We start from the raw sequence: 15360 nt of genomic DNA, 5'->3' as shown, positions 1-15360 counted from the left end.
TCTACCGTCATAGCCAAGTGTGCTACTTCATCCACCAGAAACTGGCCAACAAGTTATACAAAGGAGAGGATGTGTTGATCCCGCTTATACCGATGATTCCAACGGATTTACCATTCGATTTTAAACGTTTACAATTTCGGGAACGTCTGGCCTTTGCGATGACCATAAATAAATCGCAAGGCCAGTCGTTAGAAGTATACGTCGCGTGTTCGCACGTCGGAAAACCGTCATTTTTGTTTATTAATGCATCTCAAAACAAAACAAAAAATATAGTTTATCAGAAAGCTTTAAATTGATTAACAGACCATATCATAACTGTGTGTGCCTGTCAATATCAAATTGAAACCTTATAAATAGCCAGTATTTCAAGAAAACTCTGCTTTGTAAGTTAGCAATACGATATATAATTAATCGAAAATAATAATAACACTTTATTCAAAGGATTCCTTTTGTTTGTTTTAAGCTTATTTTGTACAAAAGTTCAGGTCTTTTATTTATCGATTGAGGAGGTACGAAGTCTGCCGGGCCAGCTAGTGTTATATAAATATTTCAGATCTTACACATATTTTATACATTTCTGTGGTTTATACATGAGAAGAATGGAGATGATGGAAGTCACTATTTTTGACTGGTATTACTACAAACCGTTCAAGGCAAATTGGTTATAAGGAAAATTCAAAACTAATGAAAAAATAGCAATAAAACGAATTAAAATGAATGCCCACCATTGACATGAATACATTGCGAGTCAAATAGACAGACGGTAGATTCATCTCACCGATGAACAAAGCCTTTACGGGTGTTCGAACCTAACACACGTGAAACGACTCCACCCGCATCTTCATCGGTCTTCAGTTAATACTGGAACAATCGCCACTAACCCATTTGGGCTCATTGCCCCTACTGTCCTTAATAGATCCATTGTCCTTCAAGTACGATAAATCACCTCCCAAAAATTAGTTAGAATCTCTAACGTAAGAAGTGATTATTGAAACGTGCGTCCAATAGGGTAATTTTGAGTATTCGTGTAGTTTTTAGTATAAATCCCCTTTAAATCGGTCTAAAGCAGCAGCATCGCCGAATGATCTAATCTAAAAGCAGCAATACTGTCCAGTAAATCATTGCAGTAGCTATTGGTACCTTGGAACTCCAGAACTTTTCTCTACTTTGCCATCAAATTTTCACTTGACTTCTTCTTAAAAAAGCACATTACACCATTTCTTCAACACACCAAACAGTTTTAATTTATATAGTGTTTTCCGGGACTTAATGCAAAGAATTCTGGTGTGAGTAGATGACGTGAAAATAATGCTGTAACATGTAAAAAATTTTCTGATACGACAAACTTGCATTCCAAGATTCTGCCTTATAACGTCACAATGGAAGTTTATTCTATGGGTGGGAAATCATTTTGGAGAAAATCTGAGTATCTCTGACCATTCAGGTTGGTTTAAAAAAAATATGGACCTACGAAATTATTACCCACTATTCCTATCTACACATTAACACAAAAAATTCTAGGCTAACCAACTAATTTTTTTTACATTTCAATTTTTTCCTTATGTAAGTAACACTATGTTAGACATTATGCAGTTCAAATAGAAATATTTAATTGTGTTTTAAAACAATTATATATAATTACAATTTATGATAATTTTCTTCAGAATGTCTCTTTATTGTGAACGGTTTCATTGGCAGGTACGACACATATCTCCTAAACCATAAATTTTATCGAGTTAAACAAAGAGTATCTTTTTGTTAAAAGATCGATTAAAAAATTCATTTTTGCTATATCTAAATTGTACAGGTTGTCCCTGTAAAAGTTACGGATCATTAACCTTTGGGCACGAGCCGCCTCAGGCCTTCAGATACTAGTGTAGAATTATTTATTTCGTTAAACACATACATAGAAATACGTGATCATCCATTAAAAATTCATAATGTTCGAATGTATAATTTAGAAAATATACTTAAATATAAGTTCTGCTTTTTTTACAGCATTATTTTCACATTATCTACTCACTTCCGAATTTTTGGCATCCCGGAACACCCTTATACAGGGTATAAGGTACAAGATATAGACAAGTCAACAAAACATCTAAAATAAATTGAAACTGCTAGTGAAAGTGGAGGAAAATTATGTCATATTTTTAGAGTGAGAAAGAGAGAATACTAAGTAAATACTGAAAACTCACTTGCCGGTGATTAGTGAGGCAAAAAGTAACCAATATTTTATAAAAAGAGGATAGAAGAAAACGGGTATGCGTTGTAAGCGAATGCGAAGCTCTCGCACTACACACTCCGCCATTGTTGACATTCATGCGTCAGTCGGCGTTGTGCTACAGCCACGTAAACATGTCCGCCGTTATTGATGCTCCCGCCAGATATGAATTGTGAAGTGTGATTCGTTTTCCACAGGTTAAAGGCAATAGTGCTACACTAATCGGGAAAGGGTATGGGAAAAACTTCATGAGTGATGGTGATGTGCTTGAATGGTGTCTAAAGTTTGAAGATGACCGTAATGATGTGCATGATGAAGGGGCCAAGGTCGCAAATCTGTCGTTTCAGATGACCTGGTTCAACGAGGTTAAAGAAAACCTCAGATTCATCATTACTGCTTTTCAACGGAATTTCCAGAAGGTTCAAGGTCTGTTTTGTATGCATTGGCGGCAACTTTCTTTGAAGAGGGTATTGAGAAGCTTGTCCACAGATGTGACAAATGTCTCAATCTCTTCGGTGATTATGTCGTAAAGTAACTGTAGGTGTACCAATCTTTTATTTAAAGCCTGTCGGAGGTTGAAAAAAAAACGGGCCTCGTACTTCCTACTTCAGATATTCCAGAGTGTGATCGGAAACGTTTAATTGACTTTGTATTTTGATTCACTATCTGTGTGTTTGAATAAATTTAAAACTACAACCAACTTACCCTTTTGAATCTTTAACTTTCCACCAATGCTCTTGCGAATCATCGATTACATCATAGGATTGATTCTTTTCTAATGATAAATCACCACTTTCTATTGCTTTATAATTATATAAGGCCACGACGACCTTTGTCCTAGGTATATTTTTTTCTTTTGATTTAGATGAAGGAGTACTCGGTGGACCTTCGCTAGGCATCATCTGACCCGAGTTAGTACCTGAAAAAGAACAAAAAAAATTATAAAAAGTGCTAGTTAACGCTTGATTTTAACAGATGCTTATGTGTATTGATATCAATAGATTACTACATAGTTAATACGAGGATTGTTATACAAGTTTTGAGATATGGTAACACTGATGTGAATATGTCAATCGGATCGCCGTCATACAACAACACAACAAGTTTCACATTGTTTTTGGTGAACCTACTCAGAACGTGTTACCATGCAGACAGTTGAAACATTTATCTTGGCCAAAAACTGGAAATAAATTGCGATAATTTCGTTAAATTTGAAAACCTACCTATCAAATCTGAGTTTTTCAGTACAGAATTCGTTAGAGTTTATCGATAAAGTGAAGACTACAGAAATTGAAGATGGGGAAATTTCAATCTCCTTTGATGTAAGTTCATTATTTCTCAGAGTGCCGAAACCCACAGACCTTGGAGTACCTTGATGATAATTTGGAGGCTGATGTAGTAGAAGAATATTTACAGTTAACAAAGATATGTATGAAAAAAAAACTATTTCCAGTACAACAACGAATTTTAGAAGCAAGAAGAAGGAACACCAAAGGGCAACTGCCTACACCGTTTATGGTGAACTGTTCATGAGTTATTTTGAAAAGCAAATCAGTCAAGAGTTTCAGGATTTTCCCAGGGTGTGGTATAGATATGTGGATGCTATTTTCGCCATATTCAATACAAAGAAAGCAAACGTAGACAAACTTATTTTGGAACTCAACTCAAAATATCCTTCTATAAAGTTCACCTATGAATTGAAAAATAATGGACAGTAATTAATTTAGATACTTATATATGAAATTAGCTGTGATGATTGTGACGGAAAGTATATTGGGCAGACTAAGAGATCCGTTATTGCCCGGATTAAAGAACACATAGCTCATTTAAAATAGGGACGGAAAGGAAAATCAGATATTGCCGATCACGCTGCCAGTCACATTTATGACATGAATATAAATAATGTAAAATTGTTACAAAATGTATCCAATAATAAAATGTTGGATGCATTTGAGGTGGGAGAATTTAGAATAAAAAAGGGGGGTCAAATTATAACTTGGTTATCGAAACGCGCGTCAGACAGTGTAATTAAGAGTGTTGGTGTAAACATTGTTTTCAGTATGAATATCACCAACGGTTCCAGAAATTCCAACTTAGTCACTTCGACTTTTGGTGATGAAGCACCATCTCGAGCCATCGTGTTTCACTGGTTTTCCGAAGTCACACACTTCAGAATGAATTTCGTGAAGGTCGTCTAAAATCGGCTATGCCAGAAAACATCGATGCTGTGCGTAAACTGATATGACATACCATGAGATTGGGGCAAACTTGGGCATTAATTCCACTCGCATTCATTTCACATTGCATGAACATTTGACCGTCGAAAAGTTTTATTCGTTTCACATAATGTCACATTCGTTCAAAAAAAAGTTCGTGTCGATTGGTACAAAGAAATGTTGAAAAAATTCAATCACGGTGCTTCAAAACATGTCTATCAGATCGTGACATGCAACGAATCATGGATCTATGGATGTGAACGCGAAGCTCCACAAAAATAGACTGTATGGGTCTGGAATAACTGAACATTTCGCCACCCTTCCATTAGAGCATCGTAGGACGGTGAATTCTGCATGGTATACTAGCATTTGATTACCAGAAGTGTTTTAAGAAATCAGGAAAACCAATCGCAGAAGACGAATCATTCTCCACAACGACAATGCGAGCTCTCACACATCAGTTGAAATAAAAACGTTTTTGATCAGTCAAAAAATCGAATTGATGCTTCATCCGCCGTACAGTCTTTGTTTAGCACCTAATGATTTCTTATTTCCGCAGATCAAAATTAAATTGCGACATCAATGTTTATCTGAAAAGGAACTAAAACGGAATTGAAACAATGCTTTGACAATTGGTTCAAATTCATGCAAAAGTGTATTGATCTTAATGGATAATATTTTGGAAAACAATAAAGCCATATCCGATTATAAATATTTGTTTTTATTTGTCTATCTCAAAACTTGAGTAGCAGCCGCCGTATTTCAAAATGCAGTTTTAAAAACGGTTACTACCTATTTTAATAAAAAAAAAGAAAAATATATTAGGGAAAAAACCTTCAAACGCCTTTTTTTATCTTATTTGTTCGGGAATTCCTAATACGAGGTCAGCACTTATCAACATAAGTTGGGTAATATATTTGAGCATGCGTTAAGAGATTCTTATTAAAATTCAGTCATTTTGGATGCCTAGTTTCGGATCGACAATCGAATAGATTAGTCGTTGTCAAGATATTTCTGAAATGTAGAAAAATTGAATATCGAGCTGTCATTATTTGTTTTTGATAAACAATACGCCTACGCAAATAAAATACAAAGGAGGCTCTTCACCATCATTTACGAACGTAAAATTTGGGCTAGGTAAATTCAAACGTGACCGTTTCAGCTTGACTGATCGTTCGGGACGAACAAAAAAAAACTCTAAAGTTCACCAAATGGTACTGGACGACCGTAAGATTAAGGTTATTGATATAGAAGATGCTATCGCGAACGCCATATACTGACTGAAGAATTATGTATGTGTAAGCGCAATGGAATGAGCATTTCCCAGTTTTATACCTAGTATACAAGTGTATTCCTAAAATAAATAATAGAAAAACAGTCAACACAGTGGATGTCAAAGAGTGAACCTGTTGCGGAAAAAGCAATGGTCTTCGTTTTTTTCGATAACTTCTGAGAATGTCTTCACCGACTATCTTCAAAACGGTGCAACAATAACAGGCGAGTACTACGCATCAATGCTTGATAATGTAAAAGATGAATTGCAAAAAAAGGACCGCATTTTAAGAAAAAGAAGTGCGTATCCATCATGACAAAGCACCCTCTCACACTTTGGTGATTGCCATGACTAAAATTTACGAGCTGCAATTGGAATTAGTTGACAAACCACCGTATTCACCAGATCTCGGTCATAGTGACTATTTCCTGTTTCTTAACATTAAAGGTTTATTTGCGGGAGAGATTGTCATCAAACAAGAACGTTATCGCATACGTAAACACCAACTTTGAACCAAAAGTTTAGGAACACATTAAAACAATATGAAGAAATGTACACCTGCTTATTATAATGTTAATATCGTATATTTAAAGTGTGGTAAAGTCGTAATAATATTTTTATTTTTATGATGTAGCAATAAATAATTGCATTGCTGTTATTTCCCATAGGTCGATAATTATTTAACTTCTAAAAACACGTGCTTCCGACTCATTATTACCTGAGGTTACACGGTTTTGTTAACAAATAAATTCAATTAGTCTAAACTTGTGGTTGCTGCGGTGAAGATCTCAAAATTGGAAAACCGCGCGAAATTAGCATTGAAATGCGTTTTGTCATCGTTGTTTTACATAATGAAGTCAAATTCGAACGTGACATTTCTTTACAATTTACTTAATCGAAGTCTTGTGTCTATGGCTCAATAACTCGATACAGGGAGACAGGCAGTTTTCAAGTTCGTTCACGCTCAGGAAGTTTGTGGGATTGCAACCCTTGTCCCCCGGCCGACACCTTAGAAAAAGGGATGCGAACACCTTTTTCGTTATATATTTTTGCACTCCTTTTTCGTTATTCTATTCGTCTTATGAAAAATTTGTTGCAGCATTCCACATTTCGTCTCGCGAAGATGTTTCTATCAAGCTTCTCTCACAAAATGTCAATAGAATTGAGATCCTGGCTCTGAGAAAACTACAACATAACACTCCTTATTCCTCTCTTCCAAATATCCTTCCAAAACTATGATGGGGATCATTGTCCTGTCCCCAATTAATTGCAAACCCGAAGGAACGGCACTTTGCTGTAAAATTATTTTGTACTGTTTTTTTTTTCATAATTCCACCAATTTTTATAAAATCGCCCGTTCCATGACTAGAAAAGCAACCTCAGACCATAATTGAGCCACCACCATACTTGATTGTTGGGACTACACATAACATATATCCGATAAACTCAAATCTAAAAAAATATGACAAACAGCGAATCCGCAAACACCAATAGATGGTATACAAAATTTTTTATTTATATATTATAATTAAACCAAGAATTCGGTGCTCCGTCCAAATTCGAGCCACTCCTGTTCTGGACTAGAAAGGTTATTTCGTCTGAAGTTTATTTATACAGAGTTTTCCGGGACTTAATGCAAAAAATTCGGGAGTAAGAAGCTGACGTAAAAATAATGCTGTGGAATCAAAAAATTTCTCATACGACCCCTCGTTTCTGAGTTATAGGCCTTCAAAGTTACGAAACCATAACTTATATTTAAGTATATTTTCTGAATTATACATTGGACCATTACTAATTTTTAATGTATGTGTTTGACGGAATAAATAATTCTACACTAGTATCTGGAGGACATAGACGGCTCGTCCCCAAAGGTTATTGATCCGTAACTTTTACAGGGGCAACCTGTACAATTTGGGTATAGCAAAAATGAAATCTTTGATCGATTTTCAACAAAAAGGAACTCTTTGTTTAACTCAATGAAATTTATGGTTTAGGAGATATAAGTCGTACCTGCCAATGAAACCGTTCGCCATAAAGAGACATTCTGAAGAAAATTATCATAAATTGTAATTATTCATTGAAAATAATTACAAGAGGTATTAAAACGCAATTAAACGTTTCTAATTGAACTGCGTACTGTCGAACATCGTTTTATTTACATAAGGGAAAAAATTGAAATGTAGAAAAATTTAGATGGTTAGCTTACAAATATTATAAATGTTCGAAGTGGGCACCTTGCATTTCTAAATACTTCTGGAGTCTACGGAGGATATTTCTTTGAACCTGGAAGAGCATTCCATGTATGTGATATCCCTCTAAACATTCGCAGAGACATGTGGTTCATGCACGATAGAGACTTTCACCACTACCTAAATGATGTAACGTTCCCCTGAATTAAATACGCTATAAAGCAGAATGTTGAAATGATCTTCCAACTCCAAAGAAATATCTTCCGTAGACTCTGGAAATATGTAGACGTGCAAGGTGCCCACTTCGAACATTTATTATAGTTTTTTTTTGTGTTTTTATTTGATGAAGTTGTAGGTTAACCAACTAAAATTTTGTTCATTTCAATTTTTTCCTTATTTAAGTAACACGATGTTAGACAGTATGCAATTGAATTAGAAATGTTTAATAAATATGTAAGTATTTTCAATAAATAATCACAATTTATGATTATTTTCTTCCTAATGTCTCTTTATGGGGAATGGTTTCCTTGGTATGTGCAACGATCTAAAAATATATATCTCCTAAACCATAAATTTGATCAAGTTAAGCAAAGGGTACCTATTTGTTTTGAAAATAGATTAAAAAATTCATTTTTTCTATCTCTAGCTTGTATAGGTTGTCCCTGTAAAAGTTGCCAATCGTTAACCATTAGCCGCCCCTGGCCTGCAGATTAGTAGAATTATTTATTCCGTCAAACAGTACATGGAGATACGGAGAAAATTCATAATTGTCGAATAATTTTGGAAATATACTTAAATATAAGTTTTCATTTCGCGACTTTAAAGGCTTATAACTCAGAAAAGAGGGGTCCTCACTCCCGAATTTTTTGCATTAAGTCCCGAAGCACTCTGTTATAATGTTTTCTTTTAGAAGTTGTTAAATAGTTGAAATTATTGGCGAAATGCTTGATGAAAAATAAAATAGTTCCAAATATTTCTAACAACAGTTCTTCTTCTCTAAATATTTTAGAGGTTTGCCAATTGAAACGGAACGGTACTGTAGATGATATAATAAAAAAGCCGTGAGCAGCAGAGCTCCATCACGAAAGTCGAATTTTTCGTCGAATGAAGAATTAAACTAATACACAAACAAATGTTTCCATAAAATGAATTTCTTGGAAATGATATCAATTCTCAATCTTATTTCTTTATATGGAACATTTGCTATTCCTCAATAACTTTTCATTTCACAAGTTAACTCTCTCTCTCTCGAATGACAATTCATAATTTCAATAGACCCGGTGGTCTCGACCCCTCTTGTTCAATTCCAATTGACAACAAAGAAAAAATTGTCAAAATGACAAGAAATTTCGAAAATGGGAAGTAAAAAAAATCACCCTAGCAACGATCATACTCGTATTATTCATTAAATAGGAGGCGGTCCAGTTCAACAATTACAACGATCAAAATGATTTCGGGCGTTTTGTGCTAGAAGAACTGAAGAAGAAAACTTTGAACTTGAGAAAGACAATTCTTCAACATCACCCCTACGTGCATGCGAAGTTCGAACCCTCTAGTTAAACTTTTTCTGGCCAAAAAATAAGAAAATATAACAAAAATGACCATAAAATGGAGAGGGATGGAGATGGAAAGTTTCGACCTTAGACAGGAAATCATCTCGCAAATAATTGAACCTACATGTGAAATTTCATTTTTCAGTCGCTTTTCGTTTGACCTGCAAAGGTCAAAAACCACTTTTTTGTACTGCGACCCCTCGAAATATTCATTTGTTTTCAACCAAACTCTAATAACATCAATCCGCCGCCAAAAAAGCCACGTATGCTAATTTTGAACCAAATCGGACCCATAGCAATTGCTCGAGAGACGAAAATAAGAATTGTAGCTCAAACAGATATATAGATATATATATATAAACTACAGACATTCGAAAAACCATCATAATCGTGTTCAGGAGGTCTCAAATAGTCTAATTTTTCCTTGAAAAATTCGACTAAAAATATGGCTTTTAGACCAAAGAAAGTAGAACAAAAGTATGTCATAATCTAAAAGTGAGAGAGCATGTATTTACAAAAAATTTTAAGGAAATTGTGGGAAAAATAACTAGGATATGAAAATTTTTGTAATTATAGTACAAAAAAATGTTCTCTTCTTGGGCTTACCAAAAATTAAGGTTATGAATAAAGAGATTGAAAAAAATTATTGCAATACAATATAAAAATAATGTTTTAACTTCGAAAAAATAGTCAACAAATTTTAATACTCCCACAAATAGTTTGATTGGTTCCATCAAATATATGCTTATTCATTTTCCTTACATTGTGCGCACTCATCTTTGAGTATTGTGTACAATATATTGGAACTTGGTTGGTGTAACCTTACAATTTTTTGAAAAAACAGTTTGTTTAATGTATTCAACCCAAGTCATTTGGCTTTGGAATGCATATAAACATGAAAACACCAACTGTTTCCTAATCACTTTGTATAAAACTTTCAGCAACCAAATTAGTTTAGGCTTGTGTATGCTTCTAGTTTACATCATACCTGAATTTAGTAATTTTATCATATTATTTGGTAAACAACAAATACTGTAATTTTGGAATTAAGCTTTCTTCAGTAATGATCTAATGTTTGGATAATAATTTTAAATTTCAAAATAGAGTTCTTCCAAATAGTGCTACGCAGTGTCTATTTCAGTAACACTCTTGACATTACTTTTCAGTAAGTATATTAAATTATTGAAAGTGATCATGTAAACTGATTTTCATGGATCTTGGGAAATAAAGAATAATCATAGTAATGTGTTTTTAATTATAATGGAGACGTTAGATATGTAATTGCACATAACAATCATTCTAAAATAAGTTTTTTATTAACATTTCCTTCATTTTTGTGTACATCTAAGTTAAATCTTATATTCTAATCTTGAATTTAACAAAAATGAAGGCATCAAGCAACCTGCCCATTTTATACAACAATAGGTTTTAAAAATAAGTCATTGACTATACCAATTATTCTATGTTATTAAATACGAGGGCATTTTGATAGAAGAACGACTGTTCAGGGATTGACAACACTTTCGTTTCCCATGTTTCTGGTGCCATTTGTCAGAATTTCACTTATAACGGGTGGCGCAATAAAACGTGCATATTGCATCATCTTTTTTCGCGTGGTAAATGGTGCGTGGGCGGGGGGAACCTAACGTGCTTGGATAGTTGCAATCGTGGAGTGAGTCACTTCGACGGAAAGCGTCGCGCTTTTTGTGTTCGCACGTTTTACGAGAACGGTCGTTCATACGTCTCGCCAAGGCGACTGTATCGTTCAGGATATTGATTAAGGCACATTAATGAAGCTTCGAGTGCAAATTAAATTAAAATATGGGTTAAGCTTTTTGAAGAGACTGGTTCCACGTTTAAACCACCAGTTAAAGGTCGTACAAGAACGTCTAGGACCATAGACAATATTGATAGGGTGAAGGAATCAGTACGAAAAAATCCGCATTTGTCTACTTGGAAACGATCGGCGGCTTTAAACTTGCCGCAACGAAGTTTACAGCGAATTTTGAAGTTGGATCTTATACTGCATCCTTATAGCAGCAATCTCAACCAAAGGAATTATTGGCCCTTTCTTCTTTGAAGATTCACAAGAATGAAACATCACCGTTAACACTGACCGCTATGTTGTTGCGATGTTAGAGGGATATTTGAATCCAGAACTTGCGAGATCAAGAATAGCGAATATGAGACTAATTTCCAACAGAGGTGATATTCCTTAGTAGCTCCCACGTAGCTCTGACTTGTCGCCTCTAGATTTTTTTTGTGGGGACACCTCAAACATAAAGTCTACATGAACAATCCGAGGGACATCAATCAGCTAAAAGAAAATATCTGCCAGCATTCCGACAGCACATATCCCAGATTTATTGACAAGAGTTTTCACAAATATGCGTTCGCGTTTAGAGGTGTGCCGTCATTTAGATGTTATTTTTAAAAAATAAACTTCATTTAATTACCAAATCATCACATCTTTTATTTCAACAATACCTTATCTATTGCGCCACCCTGAATTTGAGAGATAGTATTCACGCAGGAAGTGGCTGAAGAATTTCTAGGATACCAAGAGACACAGAATACAAAAAATTCGTAATGGTATACAAAAACAATAAAAGGACTGATACAAAAGAAAAATAACGTCCTATAGTATATACCTTAACAGAAGACAGAAAATTGTATATGTACTGGAACAGAGAATTGTAAAAAGAAGTCATAAAAAGTGAAAATGAAGCACGGGAAAAGAAATGTGAAGAGATTGATAGTTATATTGGAGGAAAGAAGGTGGCAATGGCGTGGATAACAATAAAAAAAAATGAGAAATGGAGACAAACAACAGAATAATTTCAATCTAATAATCAATGGAAGGATCATTAATTATCATCAGTTACGGTATAATGATTCGGAAACTGTCAAAAAATAGAAAGGCAGCAGGACCCGGAAATATTCCCATTGAGTTGGTGAAACTCAATAAGTGCCTGTTGAATGGGGACGAAATCCTAAAAGACTGGAATATAGCGTATATTACATCAATATACGAGAAAGAAGATAAGAACAATTGTGGCAATTATCCGTAGTGTAACTAGCGCAATAGGACAAACTTTTGAAAAATATAATTGAAAGAAAAGTGTTTGAAATAGAAAAACGGACGGATGCGGAACGCACATGTATTGATCATATATTTGGTTTACAGCAAACACTAGAGAAACGTAAAACCAGAAATTTGGCCACTCACCTCGTATTTGTTGATCTCGAAAAGGCCTACGGCACCACGGTGCCGTTAAATACGCTTTTTGATATATTGACGAAATCTGACTTCAGCAATGTTTATGTTCGAGCTATTCAGAACATATACAGAAAGTCAAAAGTTGTAATCAAGTTGGGAAATACCCTATCAAAACCATTTTCGCATTCGAAAAGTTTGAGACAAGGATGCAGTTTATAACATTATTTAAAATATACATTCAGGAAACTCTGAGTAGTTGGAGAACTAAAATTGTTAGAACGTATATTGAGATAGAGCATAAGTACTTAACAACTCTATTTTTCGTAGACGACCAAGTTATTATAGCTGGCATCGAGAACGATGCATATTATATGCTGAGAAAGTTGGACGACGAATATGTAAAATGGGGTTTGAATAAGAATATGTCAAAAACAGAATATCTGCCGATAGAAGCATAATTTCGGAAGATGGAACAACAAAAGAAGATATACGACGAAGAACAGGTCAAGTATACACGACTTCAAAAGAGAATACAGACTAAGCAACTGCTCTGGTACGGATATGTGATGAGGATGGAGCAGAACGGGTGACCGAAAAAAGCATTGATGTATCAACCGCAGAATAGAAGACCCTCAAGAACCTGGACCAGCAGTGAGTGTGATTGAGGCCTTGAAATCAACCGAAAAAAGGGGTGATTCGTTGCGTGGACTAGGCAGATTGAGACCATGGATTAAATACGGAAATTTATAAGTTGATGATGTTAGTTGGTTGTTAATGTTGTTGAATTTTTATAGAATATGTTTTTTCAAAATCTAAAAGATATACATAAATTACACAATTTAAATCAGTTTTCTTATTGATGCATTGATCATTTTGGGCAAGTTTTTTGTAGTTTTTTCAGTTGTCAAAACTTTGAGAGATTCATAATTCATATTGTGTCCTTCATGATATACATGAGTCGCTAATGAACGAATTTTTCAGTGCAAGAATGATATATTCACAATTTATTAATAAGTAACTAAGACAGTTTTAAATATCAGTTAATTAAGTGATCTCATGTAAATAAACACGTGTTGTGAGCTCCCGCATCCATCTGTTAGATATTGGCGATGGGAATGTTGCTGTACATGAAAATACTGGATGCATAAAATTACAGACGGACTTCTGCACAATCATAGACTCGATAAAATATTACCCGATGTACATACACAATATGAAAATCATAAGTGGCTGGCAGAAAGAGCAATTTTGGCAACAAAAAATGTGGACGTCAATGGGTAAAATTTAAAGATACAACAGTTGTTGCCTGGGGACTTGGTGTCATACAAATCTATCGATGCAGTTTGCGATACCAACGAAAGTGCGAATTATCTAATTGAGTTTTTAAATTAATTGGACGTTATTGAAGCCAATATTTTGAATGGAAAGGCGAAAATGTGTTGCTGCCACGAATCCCTATGATTCCTACAGATGTGCCAATTGAATTCAAGCACGCTTAATTCCCAGATCAATAAGGCACAAGGCTAGACATTGTATGTGGTTTAGATTTGGAAACACCATGCTTTTCCCACGGACAACTATATGTGGCATGTTCTCATCACGTGGAAAAACCATCCAGTTTGTTTGTGTTGGCTAAAGACCGACTAACCAAGAATATGTACATTCTATTGCACTGAAAGATGAATCTTCATTTTTTTTCAACTGACATAATAGTAAAAATATGAATAATTATTTTTGATGTTTAGATAGCGATCGAGATATGTAATTTAAGATACATCTGTTAATTTAAACTTTAGTAAAGATTAATTTATTCACCTAAATAAAGAATACTTTCATTATCTGCAACGCTTTAGATTACAAGTACATCCCTACACACTTACGAGGATGTATTGATATCTAGTTAGCCTAGACCAGTTCCGCGCATAAACAAAATATGGCGTTACCATAGCAACGAACAATAAATTATTAGAGGTGTCAGTGTAAAGTTTGGCGTTGAAAAAGTAAACCAGAGTTACGCAATAAATTAAAAGAAAAAAGATGTCCACCTAAATTGTGAAAACCAAAAAATTGGAGTATCAAGCCACCATCAAGTACCTGTATTTAAAAGGGTTAAGAGGTAAGCAGATTTACGAAGATATGCTCAATACCCTTGGTGATCACTGTCCTTCGTATGCGACCTTGAAAAATTGGACTGCAAGCTTCAAAAGAGGTAAATTTTCCATTAAGATGATGACCGGTTGAGAAGGCCAGTTTCTGTGTCATACGGACGCGTTCATCATATAGTTCAAGTCAATTTGGACATGAGAAAAATTGCTGCAAAATGGATCGCCAAATGTTTGAATGTTGACCAAAAGCGTGCAAGGGTAGAAGCACTGCGTTCGATTTGAAAACGATGTAGACTTCTTAAACCGAATTGTTACTATGACTGAGACTTGGGTACATTTCTACGATCCAAAAACAAAGCAACAATCGATGGAATGGCGACACTCTGGTTCTCCAAGACCTAAGAAGTTTCGTGTCCAAACATCTGCTGGAAAAGTTCTTGCTTAAGTTTTTTGGGATTGTCATGGAGTAATCATGATTTATTTTTTGGATAGAACAATAACTGGAGATTACTATTCGACATTACTGACCACTCTAGGGGAAAAAATTAAAGAGAAAAGACGCGGAAAAATATCCAAAGGTGTT

At 34.8% G+C, this 15360-nt stretch overlaps 1 protein-coding gene across 2 annotated transcripts in view; it reads right to left on the bottom strand.

Annotated features, from left to right (window-relative positions):
* Positions 1-15360, bottom strand: part of LOC130897251 (tyrosine-protein kinase Btk29A) — a 55452-nt gene that overhangs the window by 32737 nt on the left and 7355 nt on the right. For both annotated transcript variants that reach the window (XM_057806009.1, XM_057806010.1), the window contains one exon: positions 2927-3140. In XM_057806009.1, coding sequence (XP_057661992.1) covers positions 2927-3140 — 214 coding nt within the window. The remainder of the gene's footprint in view (positions 1-2926; positions 3141-15360) is intronic.

The sequence above is a fragment of the Diorhabda carinulata genome, chromosome 8 (genome assembly GCF_026250575.1).
Source record: "Diorhabda carinulata isolate Delta chromosome 8, icDioCari1.1, whole genome shotgun sequence".
Taxonomy (NCBI): Eukaryota; Metazoa; Arthropoda; class Insecta; order Coleoptera; family Chrysomelidae; genus Diorhabda; species Diorhabda carinulata.
The sequence above is the reverse complement of the archived record's forward strand: the minus strand, read 5'-3'. Positions and strand labels throughout refer to the sequence as shown.